Below are 26855 nucleotides of genomic sequence, written 5' to 3' on the forward strand. Positions count from 1 at the left end.
AATTTCTGCACTTTATTGACATAGTACCATTACAAACAAATTATATTATGGATTATTAAAAACAGAATCGCTTCCAAGTAGTCAGCTATCCTATCAGCAACTAAAAGATGGCACAGGTTAATGCTTCAAACAGAAATCAATTTGAAGTAGCTGCTTCCTTCAGTCACTACTAGATTGGTTGTGTATTGCTGGAAGCTAGCATTTTTTTTAATTTCAGATTTTTAATTACCAGATTCAGAGAGCCTAAATGAAAGCTTCATGTGAAAAATTGGAGAAGACTTGGCTGCATTACAATTAACTAACAAAGACCAGAATGTCTTGTGTGTTTAATTCCTGATTTGTCAGATTTGGTGATCTTAGCTGGAAAAGATATTCAATTCACTTTGTGTCAGTTAGAAAGAGCAAGGAAAAAATGCAACCCATGTTCTTGTATCCAGTTGCCATCCCAAGAATTCTTCACATCTATGTGAACAGCAGATAAATAAAAGATTAGAATTGGCTGTGTAAATTTCACTATTAAATGTAAAGTATTAAAAGCCAGAATCTGTGAATCATACCATGATACAATTTAGGAGAAGACAGTACAACGTTTCAGCTAATTTTAAAATATTTATACAGGTGGAATACCCCTTATCTGAATACTTTTTTGGCCATGGTCCCATAAGGTAATACATAATAGAGTTCAGAAATCCCGATCAGAGAATGGGATGTAGCAGGCGCAAGAGGTGCGTTATAGAGTGTAGATGCAGAAGTGAATATTTGTATTGTAATGTGAATGCATGCATCTTTAAGTCTGAATGAATGAGTGCACTTTTTAAAATGGTGCTCCAAAATCCGAAAAAATCCAAAATTCGATACATTTCTCATCCCAGGCACTTCAGATAAAGGGGTATTCAACCTATACACAATACACATTTTCTCTTTTATTCTCTCTTTAATATAATTTCACACATTATACAGAATACAAGGGCTGAGAAATGGAATTTCGCTCCCGCATTTCAGGCAAGCACATCCAAGTTAGGAAAAGGAGTTGAAAAGAAGAAAAAGCTCTTTATATATTCTACTACAACATTCATCAGCTCTGGCCTTAAAAACTCTACTTCCCTTTTGAGACACTGTTGTATTTCAAGCAGCCAATATTTAAATCAAAATGTAGCAGTCAAGCTATCCTTTGAATCAGACTAGAGAAGCGTGTTGAGGGACGGAATCACACCCATTATGAACTGGAGATTGACCCAATATTATTTTGCATTCAAGTCTGATGCCAGTAAAATTAAATCTAAAAAGGCTGCCAGAGATGAAGGCCATTTTGACCTGGTAGACAACATATTCATTGCATGTTGAATATTAACAGAACTCATTTAAATTGTACTGTAGTACAAAATCACTGATTTATTGAGCAATTACAAGAACAAAGCAATTTATTATCTGGCATACACTTTCATGCGTAGTCCTTCACTGCATTGTCCTTTACTGTTACATTTCCTGAGTTTCTTTTTTTTTTTGCCTGTGACAGCATCAAATATAGAACTTTTCTTCCAAACTGAATCATTAATTCAAATATCAAACTTTCCACACCATTTAGACCCATTCTTGCTGCAGAATTTCAAAAGATGCTAACTAATTGGCATAAATGTTATGTTCCACACATTTTTGTGTGGTCGGTTTCCTTCCAATCAGAAGCTCTAATGCTACGTTACAATAGGCTTGAATCAGATGGAAACCTAAAGCAAAAGCTTACTCACAATTTGGATCATTTAATTCCTATAGTTTCAAAAGTGGAGACCAAAATGGGGTGATACAGAGTATTCTACCATGCACCAGTTCTTATTTCTTCTATCAATGATATTTGTTGCTTGGCTTTTTTGCTGAAGTTTATATTCAAGGCCATATCACTGCAATTTCTCGCCTCTAGATAGTCAGGTTAAGGTGCAGGAACCATTCTAATGCTTGCAAGAGACAAGGTCTTGAAGGGCATGAACAATAAAGAAGGAGAAGGAAGTCATCCACAGACGCAAACTATTTTGACAGGGACCTGCAGGCGTGACAGTAATTGCAATGACACCATTGGAGTTACTCGAAGGTGGAAATATAAATCAGAACTTGTTGATGTCCATAAATTCCTGTGACTTGAGACGTCGTCAAATCCCAATAGAACTGTTGTCTCTTCTTATTGAATGTTAATTGATAATGTTGAACATATCACCCTTTGCATGCAGTAATCATGAACTGTGGACTTTGGTCAACAAGGGGAAATTTTCATTTTTAACTATGGTTTTAAAGTGTTGCGACAAAAAGCAGTAATCACGTTTCCCAAGCTACACGTGAAAAAATTAAGAGCAAAGGAAATCAATTCAGAAGAGTTGGTGACCAAGTCCTTCAACAATTCACATGTTCACATAAGCATTATCGACTTTGAAAGAAGTAGGAATATGTTTGCATTTGTTTTGCCCTGCAAGTCTGGTCTGCCATCAAAATCCCAGCTAATTTGACTACAACTGCAGTAATCTTTCACCTTGTCCCTGATCAAGTAGCCTTACATCTTTCCCTTAAATATTCAAGGACCGTTTGTACTATCGCATAAGGAAGGCAACTCCAATAATTTGATCTTCAGAGAGGAAAAAATTGCCTCATTTGTGCCTTAAAGGGAAGACTTAAAAAAAAAGTTATTTATAGATTCCCCCATCTACAGAGCATTCTCTCTTCACCCACTATCAAGGTCCATTTCAATCTAGTCTCACCTCACTCTTCCAAATACCAGATACAAGCTGAACCTGTCTATCCTTTCCTGACAAGGCAACTTACCCATTTCAGACATGAGTCTAATAAACCTTCTCTGGACTCCTTCCGATACATCAAAACAGAAAATGCTGAAAACACTTATCTGGCCAGACAGCATCTGTGGAATGTGATGAGATGGTTTCAAGGTTAAAGGACATCTCAGGGTCAGAGATAAACTTTGGAGTGTGAGATGAAATATACATTTATTTATTTCCACAAGGAACAATGACATCAGACCATAGGGACAATAAAATCTGACAGAGGAGAGTCTGCTTGCTGCAAGAATACCAGCGAGAATCAAAATACAAAGTAGAACCCTCCACCTCAATGCCACATTCCCAAGTCTCAGTTGCCTTCAGTCTCAAGAAATTGAACTCCTTTTTATATTTCGTGCCATAGCCTGCAAGAATTCCATAAGCAGAGAATTTGTTCAACTCATATACATGCAATGTGAATATAATACAGAAAAATGTGAGGTCAGGTCATCAATTTTGGTAGAAATATAAAAGAAGTCGGAATATGCTTTTTTCTTTAAAAAAAGGTGTACATTTGAAAGTTATTCTTCAAGGAGACACAATTGGCTTTTTTTCTAGAATAAAAATCCCAGTATTCGGCATCCGGATTGTGGATGCGGATATGTGAATTTTCCAGTTGCCTGAGACACACTCTTACTATGTTTAACTAATACACCTGCATTAACAATAAACAGTTTAAAAAATAAAAGTGCAAAATGTAAAGTAATTTGAAGATTGTAGTCCTTAATGATGTGAAGTTCACTTTAATCAGGTAATTCCAGTAACTTACAAAATTTAAATTCAAACCCTGGACGCTGGGGCTGTAACGGTTGGGCTAACTGTGCCTCTGTCATAATAACCCCTCTTCTCTCAGGTTTACAGATAATGCCTTACTAAAAAAAGATAAAGGATCTTACTAGGCAGGGATAAGGAGACACTTTGGGAGAGTTACTCCAGCAGCATCAGCCGGCTCGTCATCCTAGGCCCCGTCATTTTATTCCAACACAACTTTATTCAGACATCTGCTGCAGGCAGAGCATGGCCGGGGCCCTCTGCTGGCTGAATATTTGTTCCCATCTTCACCATAGGTTTGTGTGCTGCTTTGGAGAAAATTAACTTTTAAATTTTTTTATTTTATTTATTTAATCAATATTTTTGCCAGTTGCTCAAATTCCAGATACCAGGGTTAATAAATTGTGCATAACCGTTGGGGCAAAGTTAAGACCCATGGTAATCTTCAAATGTAAGAGTTAATAAAATGATAGTTCTGGGAATGGTACCTCTGTAGCTTGTTACAATGGACTATTCACAGTAGAGATCAGAAATGCAACGGAAGTTTAATTCTACTCCAGCGCTTTCCAGTCTCATCTGAAGAGCACTTAAGGAGAGAGGGAGGAACTTCATCACTGTACAATTGAGAGATGTTAATACTAGCCAGTTCCACAGTGCAGACAACACGGTCCATCCTTTTCTAAAATCTTACTGTGTAAGATTTCAATAGAGCCCTCCCAATTATACACAATTCAAACCTTTAAAAGGGTGTCTTAGAACAGTTTATTTGTAACATTACACCCAGTACCATGAGACAGGAAATCAAGATTCCCTTCTTTCTGAAGGAAAGCAATCAGGCTAGTAGAGCACAAGCTGCTGAATCTTTGCCTGATGCATCTTATTTGATACAATGTTGAAATAGGTTCAACTCACCTTCTGCAGCTGAGGCAGTACCCTGCGAGACAGAAGCTGAATACGTTTGTTCATGTATTGTCAAGAGCTCATCATCCTCCAAGGCAAAGTACACTGGCACAATTGTCTCAGTTGCCAAAAGTTCTGGCTCGATCTCCATAAACTGCTGCTTAATTTAAAAAAAAAGTCAGTCTAGTAAACTACTACCAAATTATGAGACTACTATATGCTCTATCAGTTTAAACTTGCCTTTTATCACTCACTCAACCTGGAATAAGTGGGATTACTCAATTGCAACTAGCGATAGCAAACTTTTTTTTTATTCCATCATCCCACACAAAGTCAAAGGTTGCACCAGGTTGTGGTTCTGACAGAGGTCAGCTGAAATATCTCAGAAGAGAGGCTGTCATGGAAATGCACAGATGCACTGTCCACTGACTTGTTACCACATCAAATTCTATCATCTTACTATAATGCCAGAGGGATACCTCAGATAGCAAAGTATTTCAATTTTTTTTAAAAATGCGATTTGGCCTTGTAAGATTTGGCATTCAATATTAATTTTTTTCCCAAAAATTCTAAATATTTAATTGTGGAAATATTTTGGTTTTACCCTAATTTTAAGGGTTTTATGGTACAAGTCGACCCCAATTTTCTGGCTGACCAGTGTAGAAGTTGACCACCAGAGCTCGCGAGGCCCAAGATGGGCCGTTGACTGGCGTATACTTCGACGCCCATAGATTGGGCGGGTTAATCTGCAGGGAGGTGATTGCTATCATGGAGGGTCCATCGACACAATGCAGCACGTGATGAAAATATGGAGCGAGCTTGAAGTTGAAAGAGATAGAAAACCAAGAAAACCAACAACTGAGCTGCTGCAAGAAAATTTGATGTTCATGAGAAGTTGGTAAGAGATTGGAGGAAGAAAGAAGCAACTTTAAGAAACATACCAAAAAGGCAATGTTCTTTGAGAAAAGGAAATCACTCATTGTCCAGAGTTGGAAAATCACATTGCAGAATGGGAATGTGAACAGAGGCAAGTTTGATAAGTAGTCACCCGAAATAAAATAAAAACATTGGCACTGCAGTGGGCCAAGTCGCACCCAGATTTCAGTGATGATTTTGTGGTTACAGTCGGTTGGTGCAATAGTTTCATGAACAAGAAAAATATGGTATTATGCCAAAAAACAAAAATTGCACAAACTATCAAAAGATCTTGATCACAAAGTTGCAAGTTTCACCAGTTTACATTGGCAAATATCGGAAACATGGACAAAACCCTCCCATGAATTTTAACGTGATAGGCAATAGAACAGTGGAATCTAAAGGTGTTAAGACTGTGCAACCCAGAAGTATAGGCCACGAAAGGACCAGGTTTACCGTGGTGTTATTGTGCATAGCCGTCGGGGCAAAGTTAAGACCCACGGTAATCTTCAAATGCAAAATTAACTGAAAATGAAATTTCCCTGCAGGTATTTTTGTACATTTTCTTGTAAAACTATGGATAAACAATATGTGGAACAGGCGGCTTATGCAAAGAACAGAGTTTGCTGGTCTGCAATATGTTTCGTAGCCACTTAACCGAGAACACTAAAAGTAGATTAGCACTACGTAATACTTGCATGGTGGTTATCCCGGGTGATTTGAAGTCTATATTGCAACCTCGATGTCTGCTTGAACAAGCCATTCAAAGACCACATACGCAAGGAATAGAATACATGGATGTCAAATGCGGAAAAGGTAGGGCAATGCATGCTGCGACGCTCAATTATGCTGTGCAACTTCATGCTCAAGGCATGGGACAAAGTTATTGTGATAAAATCATTTAAAAAGAGTGGTACCTCTCATCCAATTAATGGCATGGAAGATTAGTGTGGGATGACAAAGCTGAAACTGCCTCATCAGATATGGACTGGGACTCGTATGATGACTTTTTAAACAACGAGAGTATGGACGTGTTACTGCCATCTTTACTTCAGATGATGACAGCGAGTGTGATTTTGAAGGGTTCTAAATGTGTTGTTTCCAGACAAGGATAGCGATTTTGAAGGGTGCTAATTGGTGTTGTTTTCAATAAAAATCTCATTGAAAATCTGTCACAGACAGTATTTTTTTGGTTTCTCAAGGGTCGACTTGAATGCCAAATCAGTTTTTCAAGGGTCGACTTGTACACTGGATCAATGCAGTTTGGAATTTGAGCGGAATTTAAGGTCTCAAAAGTATATCTGGCGTACAAGTTGACCCCCATTTTTAAGAGATTTTTTTGGGTTTCATGACTCAACTTATACGCCAAAATATACAGTGATTTTATTTACTGTTATTCCTATGATGTCTTAATTTTACATGGTTTTGTGAATTTTATTTTCAAATGTAGGGAATACACAGATGGGAGAATATAGAGCATCCATTTTGGCCATTAATTATTAGAATTACTCTGTCCCAAGACAGAGTATTGTTAGATATTTTCTTCCATTAAAACTAGCTTTGGTGCTAACTTCAAAAGGATCAATGTGAACATTTCTCCAATTCTAGTATTTACTTCTGACTAAAATGGAAAATGAGAGACTATTTATATTGTGGGCCAACGCTCACAAAGGACAAGCAAGTGAGTACATTTTGAAAGTAGGACTGACAAAAAAAAACCTGTCATCACATGAGTTGTCCTGTTCATGTAGACAGCTGGAGGCAGATGCTATCAGTACATTATATCATAATCTACATGAACAAAGTAAATTGACTGTGTTGCCTACTTGGGCTCAAAATTTATTGAGGTTTTAACTGCTGCTCACCAAACTCATTGGTAAAAATAGCACAATTTTTTTAAAATCACCCCAAGGTAGGCCCATTACTTCTGACTTTGTGACAGTTTTCCCAGAGAATAAATGGACAAAATTCAAGAAAGCTGCATTACCTGAATGACATCCTGAGGCATTATTGACATGTTCTGGGGCAGTATTATCACCACTGCTCCAGCACTTTGTCGTAAGGCTTCCTGAAATTTGTCAAATGAAAATTCCGCTAATCGCATGAGCACACACCGGCGGCTCAACACGTCAGCTTCGATTGTTCGTGCTTCTGTGTTCAGCATAGCATTCCGTGTACCTGAAAGGGAACAGCATTTCAAATAGCAGTCAACAATTATGTCCTGAGACTGCAATATTATTTCAGCTGCCCAACTAGCAACACAAACGTTGTTAGAACAAACTAGAAGTGGGCTCAGTTGCCAAATTCCTTCATAAAGGAGAAAATACATTATTCAAAAAATAAAGGCTTCCAAGGGAGAGGAATCTGTACTTTAATTCACCTTTTTTCATTTCATGATTTTCAGTCCTGTGAATAGAATGAAGAATGAGAAACTTTTGCATTTCACCACTGAAAAACCAAACAGAAACTCCTCTGACCTTCTCATTGGCTCACTGCCACATGGCTGATCTTGACACTCTCCTCCCGAAGGCAAGTACATGACTGGGACAAAGACTACACCTCTCCAAATGCATGTAAATTTTGTTCCTATGAATTCTCTCCAATAGTTTGCCCACCATTGATGTAAAACTCAGTGGTCTATAATTCCCTGGATTTTCTCCACCTTTTTTCACATAAATGGACCACATTTGGCATTCTCTAATCTTCCGGAACATCCCGTGGCCAGGGAAAATGCAAAGATCATTGTCAATGACACAGCAATCTCGTCACTTCCTTCCCATCGAAATCTGGGGTATATCTCATCTGGTCCTGTGGATTTATCAATCTTAATGTTTTTAAGAAGATCCAACTTTTCCTCCTTCTTATCCTCAACATGGTCCAGCCCATAAGCTTGTTCTTTTACTGTCTCTCTCTCTGGTGAACACGAAAGCAAGTATTCATTTAGCACGTCCCTACCATCTCTGCCTCTAGGAACATGTTGCTTCCTTTAATCACAAGAGATCCCACCTTCACTCTCCTCATCCTTCTGTTCTTTACTTGTGCATAGAACACCATACTTGCTGAGGCCTTCTTGGGCTCCTTTCTAGCTCTTTCTTGTTCTGGAAGACCTGCTTAACTTGAACATCATAAACTATAATAAACACTGCCCAATGGAAAATTGCATCATGGTACAAAATATATGTAGTTGGACATGGAATTTTGGGAGCAATTTATTGTGGTATGATCATTTGGTCATTGGTAATCACAGCAGCGTGGAAACTATTGACTTTTTTGGAATCTAATTAAACAATCTGGAAACACTGGCTCAAATCTGTGGATGGGGAAATTAAATTCGCACAATTAAATCAATTTGGAATTTAAAAGAGCACATCTCAGTCACAATGACCATGAACTACATGAGACATCAGACCCACTAATGTCCTATCAGGAAGGAAAGCTGCCATTCCTCACTCTGTCTGAGCTCATAAGCAAGCACAGACCCATCAATATAGCAAATTTATAATCTTCTCAGTTCAGAGGGAATGGCCAACATGCTGGTACTATCAGCAATGTTCACATCTCAAATAAATAAATATTGTGGCATACGAAGTTAAGCGATTTACAGATGGCACAAAATTTAGATAAAAAAAAACTCAACGGATGCTGGAAATTGCAATACAGGCACATGATCCTTTATCCGGAACCCTTGGGGGACAGTGCATTCCGAATTTCGGAAAGCCAGATTTAAACCCACCCGAATTGTGCTGCTGTATCCACCCCCACCCCCTTCCAGTTGCCTTGCCGTCTCCTCCCAACCTCGCCCGCCCGACTCGCGCTGCCGGTCCCTCGCCCCACTTGCCAGATTTTGGAGCTTTCCGGATTTTAGATGTCTGGATAAAGGATCGTGTACCTGTATTTACTATGCTGCAGATTGCAAATAAAGTTTTCTTGTACTTTCTAGCAAGCTCCAGGTGCATTATTTGTGCTTTATCCTTTGCACTGTGCATCCTGCAATGAAAATACAAAGAAAACTGCAATGCTGAAACCCTAAAATAAAAAGAGAAAATACCAGGAATACTCAGCAGGTGGGAATAGAAACAATTAATATTTCAGGATGAAAACCCTTTGTCACAACAGGATTTAGAACCTTTGAGGAGATAATTAAATGGTATAGAAAGCAAACAATCTCATGAGAATTAAACATTATCTCTTTTACATATTTCTAAACTACTATATTTCATAGTTTTTTCAAACTAATTGTTGGTATTTTCTTCATTTGGATTTACCCAACTCACACAAACTTTTCACAGTCCATTATAGGGCACTTTGATATAATTACACACCATGCAAAACAATATTTTATAATAAAATTGAGTTTACAATGAGAAAAATAGACATTTCATTTTATTTGTTATGTGTTGAGTGCTCCATCTTTTATTACCCCCATTTTACAATTCAATAATCTATAATAATGTTAACTGTGATGAATTAACAGAAAACAAGTTTAGCAGCCTAAGATCTTTTTACTCAGGCCCCAGGGATAACATTGTCAAGATTTATGTGTTTCACGACATCAAGATTGCCAATACAAGTGTTCTTTTCAAAAGGGGATTTGAGAATCATAGTTCATTGTGCAGATAATTCAGAAGAAACAGAACATGTATGACAACACTGCTTTTTTTGTATGTTTAAAATATTGGCAACAATGCCTGTACATAATATAATCAACATACATTAATACTGTATACCACATTTCAAACTGCTGTATAAACTGCTGCCCCGATCCGGGCAGGAGCAAGGGGGAGACGGCAGCCCCAGTCCGGGCACAGGGAGAGCAGCAGCGGCCCCGGCCCCGGTCCGGGCGAAGGGTAGACGGCGGCGGCCCCGATACGGGCAGGGAGTGGGAGGCGGTGGCCCCAGTCCAGGCACAGGGTGAACTGCGGCGGCCTCGGCCCCGGTCCGGGCAGTATGGACCGACCTAGGAGGGGAGGCAGGCCCCTCCAGCCCGGGTAAGAAACCTGCATAGGAGAAGGCCACTCCGATATAAAACCTACGACCCAAGGACCTCGCTGCCACGTCCCAGCTTGCTTGGCCACGGCACACGAACCATGGGTGTAAAGGGTGGGGCCAGTACTGCGCGCACTGCACTCCACCTAAAAGCTCCTTTGCGCAGGCCCGAGGACAGGTCCACGTCCTCCCCCTCCACGTCCTCCCCCTCCACGTCCTCCCCCTCCACGTCCTCCCCCTCCACGTCCTCCCCCTCCACGTCCTCCCCCTCCACGTCCTCCCCCTCCACGTCCTCCCCCTCCACGTCCTCCCCCTCCACGTCCTCCCCCTCCACGTCCTCCCCCTCCACGTCCTCCCCCTCCACGTCCTCCCCCTCCACGTCCTCCCCCTCCACGTCCTCCCCCTCCACGTCCTCCCCCTCCACGTCCTCCCCCTCCACGTCCTCCCCCTCCACGTCCTCCCCCTCCACGTCCTCCCCCTCCACGTCCTCCCCCTCCACGTCCTCCCCCTCCACGTCCTCCCCCTCCACGTCCTCCCCCTCCACGTCCTCCCCCTCCACGTCCTCCCCCTCCACGTCCTCCCCCTCCACGTCCTCCCCCTCCACGTCCTCCCCCTCCACGTCCTCCCCCTCCACGTCCTCCCCCTCCACGTCCTCCCCCTCCACGTCCTCCCCCTCCACGTCCTCCCCCTCCACGTCCTCCCCCTCCACGTCCTCCCCCTCCACGTCCTCCCCCTCCACGTCCTCCCCCTCCACGTCCTCCCCCTCCACGTCCTCCCCCTCCACGTCCTCCCCCTCCACGTCCTCCCCCTCCACGTCCTCCCCCTCCACGTCCTCCCCCTCCACGTCCTCCCCCTCCACGTCCTCCCCCTCCACGTCCTCCCCCTCCACGTCCTCCCCCTCCACGTCCTCCCCCTCCACGTCCTCCCCCTCCACGTCCTCCCCCTCCACGTCCTCCCCCTCCACGTCCTCCCCCTCCACGTCCTCCCCCTCCACGTCCTCCCCCTCCACGTCCTCCCCCTCCACGTCCTCCCCCTCCACGTCCTCCCCCTCCACGTCCTCCCCCTCCACGTCCTCCCCCTCCACGTCCTCCCCCTCCACGTCCTCCCCCTCCACGTCCTCCCCCTCCACGTCCTCCCCCTCCACGTCCTCCCCCTCCACGTCCTCCCCCTCCACGTCCTCCCCCTCCACGTCCTCCCCCTCCACGTCCTCCCCCTCCACGTCCTCCCCCTCCACGTCCTCCCCCTCCACGTCCTCCCCCTCCACGTCCTCCCCCTCCACGTCCTCCCCCTCCACGTCCTCCCCCTCCACGTCCTCCCCCTCCACGTCCTCCCCCTCCACGTCCTCCCCCTCCACGTCCTCCCCCTCCACGTCCTCCCCCTCAAAAGATGCTCACAAACTCAAGCTAGCATGCTGGAACATCAGAACCATGCTAGACAAGACTGACAGCCACCGACCTGAACGTCGGTCTGCCCTCATTGCACATGAACTCCTCAGACTTGACATCGACATAGCCGCTCTCAGTGAAGTCCGCCTGGCAGATGTAGGCAGCCTCCAAGAACGCGGCGCGGGCTACACACTCTACTGGTCTGGCAAGCCTTCGGATGAACGACGCCTATCTGGTGTAGGCTTCATGGTCAAGAGCTTCATTGCCTCCAAACTCGAAAACCTTCCGACAGGCCTCTCGGACCGAATCATGTCCATGCGACTCCCACTTCAAAACAAGCGTCACATCACCCTCATCAGTGTCTATGCTCCAACCCTCCAGGCGGAACCAGCAGAAAAGAACAAGTTCTACACCGACCTGCGCAACCTCATCCAACGTACCCCTACAGCCGACAAGGTTGTCATCCTGGGCGACTTCAACGCTCGTGTCGGCAAAGACTCAGAAACCTGGCCAGGAATCCTGGGCAAGCATGGCGTCGGCAAGTGCAACGACAATGGGCGCCTCCTGTTGGAGCTCTGCGCAGAACAGCGGCTTGTCATTACAAACACCCTTTTTCAGCAGAGGGACAGCCTTAAGACCACCTGGATGCATCCCCGATCCAAACACTGGCACCTCCTGGACTACATCCTGGTGCGAGAAAGTGACAAACAAGATGTGCTCCACACCAGGGTCATGCCTAGCGCGGAATGCCACACTGACCACCGGCTGGTTCGCTGCAAGCTCAACCTTCACTTCAAGCCAAAGCCCAGGAACAATAAAGCCCCCAGAAAGAGGTTCAATGTTGGAAAACTGCAGTCAGACGAAGCGAGAGGAAACTTCCAGGCAAACCTCAAAGCAAAGCTCGACGTTGCAACCCGCCTCACGGACCCGTCCCCTGAAACCCTCTGGGATCAGTTGAAGGCTACCATACTGCAATCCACTGAAGAGGTACTGGGCTTCTCCTCCAGGAAAAACAAGGACTGGTTTGACGAAAACAGCCAGGAAATCCAGGAGCTGCTGGCAAAGAAGCGAGCTGCCCACCAGGCTCACCTTACAAAGCCGTCCTGTCCAGAGAAGAAACAAGCCTTCCGTCGCGCATGCAGCCATCTTCAGCGCAAACTCCGGGAGATCCAAAATGAGTGGTGGACTAGCCTCGCCAAACGAACACAGCTCAGCGCGGACATTGGCGACTTCAGGGGTTTCTACGAGGCTCTAAAGGCTGTGTACGGCCCCTCACCCCAAGTCCAAAGCCCGCTGCGCAGCTCAGACGGCAAAGTCCTCCTCAGCGACAAGATCTCCATCCTCAACCGATGGTCAGAACACTTCCAATCTCTTTTCAGTACCAACCGCTCAGTCCAAGATTCCGCCCTGCTCCAGCTCCCTCAACAGCCCCTAAGGCTAGAGCTGGATGAGGTTCCCACCCTGGATGAGACATATAAGGCAATCGAACAACTGAAAAGTGGCAAAGCAGCAGGTATGGATGGAATCCCCCCAGAAGTCTGGAAGGCTGGCGGCAAAACACTGCATGCCAAACTGCATGAGTTTTTCAAGCTTTGTTGGGACCAAGGTAAACTGCCTCAGGATCTTCGTGATGCCACCATCATCACCCTGTACAAAAACAAAGGCGAGAAATCAGACTGCTCAAACTACAGGGGAATCACATTGCTCTCCATTGCAGGCAAAATCTTCGCTAGGATTCTACTAAATAGAATAATACCTAGTGTCGCTGAGAATATTCTCCCAGAATCACAGTGCGGCTTTCGCGCAAACAGAGGAACCACTGACATGGTCTTTGCCCTCAGACAGCTCCAAGAAAAGTGCAGAGAACAAAACAAAGGACTCTACATCACCTTTGTTGACCTCACCAAAGCCTTCGACACCGTGAGCAGGAAAGGGCTTTGGCAAATACTAGAGCGCATCGGATGTCCCCCAAAGTTCCTCAACATGATTATCCAACTGCACGAAAACCAACAAGGTCGGGTCAGATACAGCAATGAGCTCTCTGAACCCTTCTCCATTAACAATGGCGTGAAGCAAGGCTGTGTTCTCGCACCAACCCTCTTTTCAATCTTCTTCAGCATGATGCTGAACCAAGCCATGAAAGACCCCAACAATGAAGACGCTGTTTACATCCGGTACCGCACGGATGGCAGTCTCTTCAATCTGAGGCGCCTGCAAGCTCACACCAAGACACAAGAGAAACTTGTCCGTGAACTACTCTTTGCAGATGATGCCGCTTTAGTTGCCCATTTAGAGCCAGCTCTTCAGCGCTTGACGTCCTGCTTTGCGGAAACTGCCAAAATGTTTGGCCTGGAAGTCAGCCTGAAGAAAACTGAGGTCCTCCATCAGCCAGCTCCCCACCATGACTACCAGCCCCCCCACATCTCCATCGGGCACACAAAACTCAAAACGGTCAACCAGTTTACCTATCTCGGCTGCACCATTTCATCAGATGCAAGGATCGACAATGAGATAGACAACAGACTCGCCAAGGCAAATAGCGCCTTTGGAAGACTACACAAAAGAGTCTGGAAAAACAACCAACTGAAAAACCTCACAAAGATAAGCGTATACAGAGCCGTTGTCATACCCACACTCCTGTTCGGCTCCGAATCATGGGTCCTCTACCGGCACCACCTACGGCTCCTAGAACGCTTCCACCAGCGTTGTCTCCGCTCCATCCTCAACATCCATTGGAGCGCTCACACCCCTAACGTCGAGGTACTCGAGATGGCAGAGGTCGACAGCATCGAGTCCACGCTGCTGAAGATCCAGCTGCGCTGGATGTGTCACGTCTCCAGAATGGAGGACCATCGCCTTCCCAAGATCGTATTATATGGCGAGCTCTCCACTGGCCACCGTGACAGAGGTGCACCAAAGAAAAGGTACAAGGACTGCCTAAAGAAATCTCTTGGTGCCTGCCACATTGACCACCGCCAGTGGGCTGATAACGCCTCAAACCGTGCATCTTGGCGCCTCACAGTTTGGCGGGCAGCAGCCTCCTTTGAAGAAGACCGCAGAGCCCACCTCACTGACAAAAGGCAAAGGAGGAAAAACCCAACACCCAACCCCAACCAACCAATTTTCCCTTGCAACCGCTGCAATCGTGTCTGCCTGTCCCGCATCGGACTGGTCAGCCACAAACGAGCCTGCAGCTGACGTGGACTTTTTACCCCCTCCATAAATCTTCGTCCGCGAAGCAAAGCCAAAGAGAAGAATATAACATCACTAGCAGTGAAGGGTTTGTTGTACTACATTTTACATTTAGGACAGGCTGTTTAAGACTGTGGCTAATTCACTTTCTCTTATACAACTTAGCAATGCTGCTGTGGCATAGCCAATGCCTGGCAGTAATGCAAGTTATTTTGTGGATATTACAAATGAAATTGTAATGTTAATATCCAGGAATTAGGTCTCTCACAGTGTAACAATGATACACATGTCTCTTAAACTTCAGTTAATAAGATCATGACTAATCCAATAGTAACCTCACTGTAATCTAACTTGATTGTCCCTATATTAATGGATTTCCTCCAGTTAACTCTGAGGAGGGCCCAGGAGATCATATACCTATATCCTTTGGCTTTGCTTCGCGGACGAAGATTTATGGAGGGGGTAAAAAGTCCACGTCAGCTGCAGGCTCGTTTGTGGCTGACCAGTCCGATGCGGGACAGGCAGACACGATTGCAGCGGTTGCAAGGGAAAATTGGTTGGTTGGGGTTGGGTGTTGGGTTTTTCCTCCTTTGCCTTTTGTCAGTGAGGTGGGCTCTGCGGTCTTCTTCAAAGGAGGCTGCTGCCCGCCAAACTGTGAGGCGCCAAGATGCACGGTTTGAGGCGTTATCAGCCCACTGGCGGTGGTCAATGTGGCAGGCACCAAGAGATTTCTTTAGGCAGTCCTTGTACCTTTTCTTTGGTGCACCTCTGTCACGGTGGCCAGTGGAGAGCTCGCCATATAATACGATCTTGGGAAGGCGATGGTCCTCCATTCTGGAGACGTGACCCATCCAGCGCAGCTGGATCTTCAGCAGCGTGGACTCGATGCTGTCGACCTCTGCCATCTCGAGTACCTCGACGTTAGGGGTGTGAGCGCTCCAATGGATGTTGAGGATGGAGCGGAGACAACGCTGGTGGAAGCGTTCTAGGAGCCGTAGGTGGTGCCGGTAGAGGACCCATGATTCGGAGCCGAACAGGAGTGTGGGTATGACAACGGCTCTGTATACGCTTATCTTTGTGAGGTTTTTCAGTTGGTTGTTTTTCCAGACTCTTTTGTGTAGTCTTCCAAAGGCGCTATTTGCCTTGGCGAGTCTGTTGTCTATCTCATTGTCGATCCTTGCATCTGATGAAATGGTGCAGCCGAGATAGGTAAACTGGTTGACCGTTTTGAGTTTTGTGTGCCCGATGGAGATGTGGGGGGGCTGGTAGTCATGGTGGGGAGCTGGCTGATGGAGGACCTCAGTTTTCTTCAGGCTGACTTCCAGGCCAAACATTTTGGCAGTTTCCGCAAAGCAGGACGTCAAGCGCTGAAGAGCTGGCTCTAAATGGGCAACTAAAGCGGCATCATCTGCAAAGAGTAGTTCACGGACAAGTTTCTCTTGTGTCTTGGTGTGAGCTTGCAGGCGCCTCAGATTGAAGAGACTGCCATCCGTGCGGTACCGGATGTAAACAGCGTCTTCATTGTTGGGGTCTTTCATGGCTTGGTTCAGCATCATGCTGAAGAAGATTGAAAAGAGGGTTGGTGCGAGAACACAGCCTTGCTTCACGCCATTGTTAATGGAGAAGGGTTCAGAGAGCTCATTGCTGTATCTGACCCGACCTTGTTGGTTTTCGTGCAGTTGGATAATCATGTTGAGGAACTTTGGGGGACATCCGATGCGCTCTAGTATTTGCCAAAGCCCTTTCCTGCTCACGGTGTCGAAGGCTTTGGTGAGGTCAACAAAGGTGATGTAGAGTCCTTTGTTTTGTTCTCTGCACTTTTCTTGGAGCTGTCTGAGGGCAAAGACCATGTCAGTGGTTCCTCTGTTTGCGCGAAAGAAATCGAAAGCGCAAGTGTATATATATACCTATATATACACACACAATGTAAACATGCAGATTCTCGGCGACACTAGGTATTATTCTATTTAGTAGAATATTCTGGGAGAATATTCTCCCAGAATCACAGTGCGGCTTTCGCGCAAACAGAGGAACTACTGACATGGTCTTTGCCCTCAGACAGCTCCAAGAAAAATGCAGAGAACAAAACAAAGGACTCTACATCACCTTTGTTGACCTCACCAAAGCCTTCGACACCGTGAGCAGGAAAGGGCTTTGGCAAATACTAGAGCGCATCGGATGTCCCCCAAAGTTCCTCAACATGATTATCCAACTGCACGAAAACCAACAAGGTCGGGTCAGATACAGCAATGAGCTCTCTGAACCCTTCTCCATTAACAATGGCGTGAAGCAAGGCTGTGTTCTCGCACCAACCCTCTTTTCAATCTTCTTCAGCATGATGCTGAACCAAGCCATGAAAGACCCCAACAATGAAGACGCTGTTTACATCCGGTACCGCACGGATGGCAGTCTCTTCAATCTGAGGCGCCTGCAAGCTCACACCAAGACACAAGAGAAACTTGTCCGTGAACTACTCTTTGCAGACGATGCCGCTTTAGTTGCCCATTCAGAGCCAGCTCTTCAGCGCTTGACGTCCTGCTTTGCGGAAACTGCCAAAATGTTTGGCCTGGAAGTCAGCCTCAAGAAAACTGAGGTCCTCCATCAGCCAGCTCCCCACCATGATTACCAGCCCCCCCACATCTCCATCGGGCACACAAAACTCAAAACGGTCAACCAGTTTACCTATCTCGGCTGCACCATTGCATCAGATGCAAGGATCGACAATGAGATAGACAACAGACTCGCCAAGGCAAATAGCGCCTTTGGAAGACTACACAAAAGAGTCTGGAAAAACAACCAACTGAAAAACCTCACAAAGATAAGCGTATACAGAGCCGTTGTCATACCCACACTCCTGTTCGGCTCCGAATCATGGGTCCTCTACCGGCACCACCTACGGCTCCTAGAACGCTTCCACCAGCGTTGTCTCCGCTCCATCCTCAACATCCATTGGAGCGCTCACACCCCTAACGTCGAGGTACTCGAGATGGCAGAGGTCGACAGCATCGAGTCCACGCTGCTGAAGATCCAGCTGCGCTGGATGGGTCACGTCTCCAGAATGGAGGACCATCGCCTTCCCAAGATCGTGTTATATGGCGAGCTCTCCACTGGCCACCGTGACAGAGGTGCACCAAAGAAAAGATACAAGGACTGCCTAAAGAAATCTCTTGGTGCCTGCCACATTGACCACCGCCAGTGGGCTGATAACGCCTCAAACCGTGCATCTTGGCGCCTCACAGTTTGGCGGGCAGCAACCTCCTTTGAAGAAGACCGCAGAGCCTACCTCACTGACAAAAGGCAAAGGAGGAAAAACCCAACACCCAACCCCAACCAACCAATTTTCCCCTGCAACCGCTGCAATCGTGTCTGCCTGTCCCGCATCGGACTTGTCAGCCACAAACGAGCCTGCAGCTGACGTGGACTTTTTACCCCCTCCATAAATCTACGTCCGCGAAGCCAAGCCAAAGAAAAAAAACATGCAGATACATACAAACATATGCAAGCATGTGCAGACACAGCCCTCCATAATGTTTGGGACAAAGACCCTTTTTTCCTTTATTTTCCCCTGTGGTCCACAGTTTTAAATTTGTAATCAAACAATTTACATGTAATTAAAGTGCACATTTCAGATTTTATTCAAGGTTACTGGTATACAATTTGATTTAACCATGTAGAAATTATAGCTTTTTTTATACAAAGTCCCCTCATTTGGGACCATAACATTTGGGACATTTGGCTTCACAACCATCTGCAGAACAGAAATACAGAGGTTAAGCTGCAAGATACAAAGCATGGCAAAGGTGGTATGCTTTGGATCAAGGGCAGTTCCTTTATGCCTGCACACTTCGCTCTTGCCATCTCTCTGATGCAGGTTAATCTTGGTCTCATCTGTCCACAGGACCTTTTTCCAAAATTCTGCAGGCTCTTTTAAATACTTCCTGGCAAATTGTAATCTGGCCATCCTGTTTCTGTGGCTAACTAGTTATTTATATCTTGCAGTGTAGCCTCTATTTCTTTTCATGAAATCTTTTGCGGACAGAAGTCAATGACAGACCCACACCTGCCTCCTGAAGTGTTTCTGATCTATTGGACATATATTCAGGGATTTTTCCTTCATTATGATGAGAATTCTTCTGTCATCAGCAATGGAGATCTTCCTTGGAATGCTAAACTCTTTGCGATTACTGTGCTCCCCAGTACACTCTTTCTTCTTAATGATGTTCCAAACTGTTTGATTTTGGTCATCCTAAGGTTTGGGCGATGCCTCTTACTGTTTTATTCTTGCTTTGTAGCCTCATAATGCCTTCTTTGACTTTCACTGGCACAACTCTGGTCCTCATGTTGAAAAATTGTAACTACAGACTTCAAAGATGATCAAAAGCTTAGAAGCAAACCTAACTCTCTTATACCTGACCAATGAAGCAATTAAATATACCAGAGTACTCACATACACCTGTGAAGCTAAATGTCCCAAACACACACACATTCATACATATATATCATTACATATATGTGCGATTCTGCAACTGTGCTCAAGTACAAGACACAAAGTAAGAAGAACATTGCAGAATACGTCTGAAACCTATATATACACACATGTAAACATGCAGATACATACAAACATATGCAAGCACGTGCAGACACAGCCCTCCATAATGTTTGGGACAAAGACCCTTTTTTACTTTATTTTCCCCTGTGGTCCACAGTTTTAAATTTGTAATCAAACAATTTACATGTAATTAAAGTGCACATTTCAGATTTTACTTAAGGTTACTGGTATACAATTTGGTTTAACCATGTAGAAATTATAGCTTTTTTTATACAAAGTCCCCTCATTTGGGACCATAACATTTGGGACATTTGGCTTCACAACCATCTGCAGAACAGAAATACAGAGGTTAAACTGCAAGATACAAAGCATGGCAAAGGTGGTATGCTTTGGATCAAGGGCAATTCCTTTATGCCTGCACACTTTGCTACTCCATTACTGCATTACTGCATATATTCAGGGAGACAGCAGCTTACTTTACTTGGTTTAATTCCCTGTGTTCATCATTGCTACAAATGTGCCATTTACAACATGGGGCAAAATCTTACCATGACCTGAACAATGCAGCACAACAATGGAAGCAGGAATATGAAAACACCATTGCCTGTAGCTTTCCCTTCAAGATGCACACCATCCTAATTTGGAAATTAATAATTATTCCTTCATTGCTGTTGGTATACTCTAGACCCTTGAATTTCCTATCCAACAGTATTGCAGGAATACCTTCAGTATAAAACAGCAATGAATCAAGAAGGTGGCTCACCATCCTCATTTCAAGGGCAAATAGGGATGGACATTGTCTAGATCTTTAAAAATGAATAAAATTATAAAGTGGACTTAAAATATAAATGGCATCATTTAAAGAAAGCAAACAAATTATCCCAATATCTTGGCCAAAATTTATCCCTTAACCAGCATTAATGGAGATAAATGGAATCATCTTTCTAATGTACATTTGCAGAGAGATTGTGTTATTACATTTATCCACATATAACCTTCAAATTCAATTAATTCTGTATTTATATTGGGCCTTTCATTCAATCTCCTTTTTAGTTAGTTCTAATTGTATTACTGGGGGTGTCTGTAAAAGGGATACACGACATTTCCAACAGACACCCTCTTGGCCCGATAACTACAGAGTAGTTATTCTACAGAGTAGAATGAATTAGAGCAAGAGAAACAGTTACTGCAGAAAGCACAGCATGAATAGAGGAACTTCAACAAATGTTCCATTTCTCGGGGGAGTCATGTGATGGACTAGTGGCCGGTAGGGGAATACCAGCCCTCTCCAGAAAATAAGAAATAAAGTGAGAAAATACAAAATATAACAAATAAAAGATAAAGTTGTAAAGAAAAGAAAGAAAATGGCACCCAAGAATGAAAAAGTAAAAACAACAGGAAAAAAGAAGACACTGAAGGAGAAAGGAGAAGGCCTTACCTGCATGAAGAAACAGGGAGCCGAGGAAGTCACGTGATGGAGTAGTGACCGGTAAGAAAATACCAGCCCTCTCCAGAAAAGTTAAAAAAAAGGTAGAGAAAAAACAAAGTCACTAACACAGAAACCATAACAAATTGAAAGTGAAAGTGTGGAGAAAATGGCAGCAAAGAAAGAAAAACCAAAAACAACTGGAAGAAAAGAAGAAGGAAGGATGTCGGAAGAGGAAGGTGAAGGCCTTACTGGTATGAGGAAGCCCGCCGTAGAGGTCAGTGGAAACCCCAAACTCAGGACTACAAAGATGGCTCGTGGAGCCAAACAAAAGTGCGCAACTGCGCATGTGCGAATCCTCAAGACAAAAACAACACCGACGGGAGGGGGGACCAGCTGAGGAGTAAATCTCCACAGCTGAAACAGACTAGTAGCAAGACTCTCAACAGGAAAACATAGAAAATAACGAGAACAAGTAGGAAGAGAATAAAAATAAGAAATCAAAGAAACAACAGATGACCAACCCAGAGGAAGAAGACCAGCACCAAGACACTTCTAATAAAAAGAAGAACAAAAATACCCAACAAAATAAAATAAACAACCCAACAAGAAAACCAGAAGAGACAGAGGTAAAGGACACAGATCCTGGAGTGGACCCAGAAGAGGAGGAAGAACACAGAGAAATGGAAGATGAAGGGAAGGGCAAGTACGTGGATATATATTTTTTTTAAAGAATATATGGAAACAGTAAAAGAATGGCAGTCACAAGAATTCAGTGAAATAAAAAGAATAAAAAGTACAGAAGAAAAAGTGAATAGATTAGAGATGATCATGACAGATATAGGAAAAAGAGTAGACAAGGTGGAAGAACGAGAAACAGCCACAGAAATGGAGGTAGATGACTTAAAAAAGAAATTAGAAAAATCTGATAAAAAAGTTAAAGAGACACAAGAGCTGTTAGTTCAGAAGATAGATATAATGGAAAATTATAATAGAAGAAACAATATAAAGATAGTGGGTAGAAGAAACAATATAAAGATAGCGGGCCTTAAGGAAGATGAAGGCAGCAAAAATATTAAAGAATTTATAAAAGAATGGATCACCAGGGTCCTAGGAAGACTAGAATTACAGGAAGAAATGGAAATAGAAAGGGCACATAGAACATTAGCCCCTAAACCACAACCACAACAAGAACCAAGATCCATTCTAGTAAAATTCCTAAGATATACAACGAGAAAATATACTGGAGAAGTCAATGAAAAAAAATAAGAGAAGACAAAAAACCACTGGAATACAAGGGTCAAAAATTTTTTTTCTATCCAGATATAAGTTTTGAACTCCTGAAGAAGAGGAAGGAGTTTAATGCAGCAAAAACGACCCTATGGAAAAAAGGTTATAAATTTATGTTAAAATACCCAGCGGTACTTAAAATAGTTATCCCAGGGCAGCAAAGCAAACTATTCTCGGATCCGGAAAAAGCACGAAAATTTGCAGAACAACTACAAAACAGACAGAGATGAAGAGATGTAACAAGAACAAAAATGACAACAAACTATATAAATATATATTTAAAAATAAATAAATAAATAAAAATATATATATATATTTAAAAAAGTATAAGTAAGAACTAAAAAGGGAAAGAAAGGGAAGAAAGGAAGTAAGGAGGGAATTAAGAGAGTGACCTTTGTTATACATGAAGATTAAAATCTTTTCTGGGGGGGGCTGGGTGGGGAAGAATAACAGTCACTGCGAAATCAGTTAACGTTTGCGAGCGGATTCGCAAATCCAAATGGAGAGGGGAGATGTGGTTGCCCGACAAGGGACAAAGGGCAACTCAGAAAGGGGAGGGTCTATTGGGGTTAAAGGAATTTTAGATATGAGAATAGTGGAAATATTTTATGTTTTATAAATGTTGTCTTATAATGTGTTCAAAAAAAAAAGCAGAAATGGATAAAAAGGAAAGGTGGTGATCAGGAAACGGAAAGGAAAGATAAACAAAGTATGAAATGACTATGTTGAACTATATGACTTTAAATATTAATGGAATACATAACCAAATCAAAAGGAAGAAACTGTTGAATTTACTGAAAAAAAGAAAAAAAAAAAAAATCGATATAGCACTCATACAAGAAACACATCTAACTGAAGTGGAACACAAGAAATTAAAGAGAGATTGGATAGGACATGTAACAGCAGCATCATATAATTCAAAAGCCAGAGGAGTAGCTATATTAATCAATAAAAATGTACCAATCAAAATAGAAGAGGAAATAATAGATCCAGCAGGGAGATATGTAATGATAAAATGTCAGATATATTCAGAATTTTGGAATTTACTCAATGTATACTCACCTAATGAAGAAGATCAAAAATTTATGCAAGATATCTTTTTGAAGATAGCAGATACGCAAGGGAACATACTAATAGGAGGGGATTTTAACCTTAATTTGGACTCAAACATGGATAAAACTGGAAAAAAAAACTAACAGAAAGAACAAAGTCACCAAATTTATAATTAAATCGATGCAAGAAATGCAACTTTTGGATATATGGAGGAAACAACACCCAAAGGAAAAGGAATATTCATATTATTCGGGAAGACACAAAACATACTCAAGGATAGACCTATTCCTGTTATCAGCTCGCATGCAAGAGAGAGTTAGGAAAACGGAATATAAAGCTAGACTATTATCGGATAACTCACCCCTGTTATTGGCAATAGAGCTAGAGGACATCCCACCAAGAATTTATAGATGGAGATTAAACTCCATGCTACTTAAAAGACAGGATTTTAGAGAATTCATTGAACGACAAATTAAAATGTACTTTGAAATAAATACGGAATCAGTGAAAGATAAGTTTATACTATGGGATGCAATGAAAGCATTCATCAGAGGGCAAATAATAAGTTATGTAACTAAGATGAAGAAGGTCTACAATCGGGAAACAGAACAGTTGGAAAGGGAAATAACAAATACAGAAAAAGAATTAGCAATAAAGGAAGATACAACTAAAAGAAGAGAATTGGCAGACAAAAAAATAAAATATGAAACACTACAAACATACAAGGTGGAGAAGAACATAATGAAGACAAAACAGAAATATTATGAGCTAGGAGAAAAAACGCACAAAATTCTAGCGTGGCAGCTTAAGACAGAACAAACTAAAAGTATGGTATTGGCATTAAGGAAAAAGGACAAACAAATTACATATAGTCCAACGGAGATCAATGAAAACTTCAGGGAATTCTACGAACATCTATATCAAACTGAAAACGAAGGGAAAGAAGACAAAAATTGAACTACCAAAATTACAAACAGAGAAGCAAAATAAATTAATAAAACTATTTGAAATAGAATTACAGGAGATATTAAAAAAACTACCGAACAATAAAACACCAGGAGAGGATGGACTCCCCATAGATTTCTATAAAGCATTTAAAGATTTATTAATTCCTCCCCTCCTGGAAGTAATCAACCAGATTGATAAAACACAAAACATACCAGATTCATGCAAAACAGCAATAATTACAGTAATACCAAAGACAGGGAAAGATCCACTAGCACCAGCATCATATAGACCAATATCTCTACTTAACACAGATTATAAGATAATAGCTAAACTATTAGCAAACAGATTGGCCGACTATGTACCAAAAATAGTAAATCTAGACCAAACTGGATTTATTAAAAAAAAGACGAACAACGGACAATATCTGTAAATTTATTAACTTAATTCATGCAGTAGAAGGAAATAAAACTCCAACAGTACTGGTTGCTTTAGACGCAGAGAAGGCCTTTGACAGAGTAGAATGGAATTATTTATTCAAAGTACTACAAAAATTCAGCCTACCAGAGAAATATATTAATTGGATTCTTCTTTCTTTGGCTTGGCTTCGCGGACGAAGATTTATGGAGGGGGTAAAAAGTCCACGTCAGCTGCAGGCTCGTTTGTGGCTGACAAGTCCGATGCGGGACAGGCAGACACGATTGCAGCGGTTGCAGGGGAAAATTGGTTGGTTGGGGTTGGGTGTTGGGTTTTTCCTCCTTTGCCTTTTGTCAGTGAGGTAGGCTCTGCGGTCTTCTTCAAAGGAGGTTGCTGCCCGCCAAACTGTGAGGCGCCAAGATGCACGGTTTGAGGCGATATCAGCCCACTGGCGGTGGTCAATGTGGCAGGCACCAAGAGATTTCTTTAGGCAGTCCTTGTACCTTTTCTTTGGTGCACCTCTGTCACGGTGGCCAGTGGAGAGCTCGCCATATAACACGATCTTGGGAAGGCGATGGTCCTCCATTCTGGAGACGTGACCCATCCAGCGCAGCTGGATCTTCAGCAGCGTGGACTCGATGCTGTCGACCTCTGCCATCTCGAGTACTTCGACGTTAGGGATGTAAGCGCTCCAATGGATGTTGAGGATGGAGCGGAGACAACGCTGGTGGAAGCGTTCTAGGAGCCGTAGGTGGTTAATTGGATTAAAGCATTATATAAGGGGCCATTGGCGAAAGTGACAGTAAATGGATATATATCAAAACTATTTAACTTAAGCAGATCAACAAGGCAGGGACGTCCACCATCTCCCTCACTGTTCGTGTTAGCTATAGAACCACTAGCAGAACTGAAAAGAACAGAAAATAAAATAAGAGGGATAAAAATAAAAGAGAAGGAATATAAAATCAGTATATTTGCAGATGACGTTATAATATACTTAACAGAACCAGAAATATCAATAAAAGAATTACATAGGAAATTGAAGGAATATGGAGAAGTATTGGGGTACAAGATCAACGCAAATAAAAGTGAAGCAATGCCAATGAATAATGTGGATTTCACAAAGTTTAAGAAAGAATCACCATTTAGATGGCAAACACAAGCAATGTGATACCGAGGTATACAACTAAATAAAAATCTCGGCCATCTATATAAACTCAATTATCATCCATTAATGAAAAAATTACAAGATGACTTAGAGCATTGGAAAGACTTACCACTAACACTGATAGGAAGGATAAACTGTATTAAAATGAACATCTTCCCAAGGATACAATACCTATTTCAGTCATTACCAATTCACCTAACAGAGAAATTCTTCAAGGAGCTAAAGAAAATAATAAGGAAATTCTTATGGAAAGGGGGGAAACCGAGGATAGCACTAGATAAATTTACAGAATGGTACAAACAAGGAGGCTTACAACTACCAAACTTTAAGAATTATTATAGAGCAGTATAATTAAGATACCTATCAGATTTTTATCAAACAAGGGAAAAACCAGATTGGACCAGATTAGAACTAGATAAAATAGGGGAGAAGATACCTGAACATATATATAAATGGGATGAAAAATTGGTGCAACGTAGGAATTCACCGGTTATTGCATCATCTGCTCAACATTTGGAAGAAGATTCACATACAAAGGAATAAAACAAATTACCAACTACCAAAATTAATATTGACGCAAAATCAACTAATCCCTTTCACAATAGATAACCTTTCCTTCAGAGAATGGGAGAGAAAAGGGATCAAAAGAATAGAAAATAGATTTTCGGGAAATAAATTATTATCCTTTGAACAAATGAAGGACAAATTGGGAAACAGTCTGAGGTTACCAGAAGGAAGCAATTTTGAATATGTGATTACAGACACAATGATAATTAAAAAATTTATAACAAACATGTACATCAAACTGCAAGAAAAGGAGAACGAGGAAACAAACGGTAAACCTAAAGAAAAATGGGAACAAAATCTAAACATAAAGATAATGAATGAAACATGGGAAAAGCTATGTTCCAGAACTATGAGAAATACAATAAACATGAGGTTACGCATGATACAATATAACTCATCAGGAAAGTCAGAAGACACACAGATACAAGGAAGAGAAGAAGAAGACACAAACACAGGTACAGTCACAGAAGAAGAG

At 42.7% G+C, this 26855-nt stretch overlaps 1 protein-coding gene across 2 annotated transcripts in view; it reads right to left on the bottom strand.

The window, feature by feature from the left end:
- The window catches only part of ncln (nicalin), a 31264-nt gene extending 23687 nt beyond the window's left edge, over window positions 1-7577 (bottom strand). For both annotated transcript variants that reach the window (XM_069928061.1, XM_069928060.1), the window contains exons 1-2: window positions 7390-7577; window positions 4500-4644 (exon numbers count right to left, since the gene is read on the bottom strand). In XM_069928061.1, the coding sequence (XP_069784162.1) occupies window positions 4500-4644; window positions 7390-7566 (322 nt within the window). In that variant the 5' untranslated portion in view covers window positions 7567-7577. The remainder of the gene's footprint in view (window positions 1-4499; window positions 4645-7389) is intronic.
- Between the last annotated feature and the right edge of the window lie 19278 nt (window positions 7578-26855).

Source organism: Narcine bancroftii, chromosome 3 (assembly GCF_036971445.1).
Source record: "Narcine bancroftii isolate sNarBan1 chromosome 3, sNarBan1.hap1, whole genome shotgun sequence".
NCBI classification, from domain to species: domain Eukaryota; kingdom Metazoa; phylum Chordata; class Chondrichthyes; order Torpediniformes; family Narcinidae; genus Narcine; species Narcine bancroftii.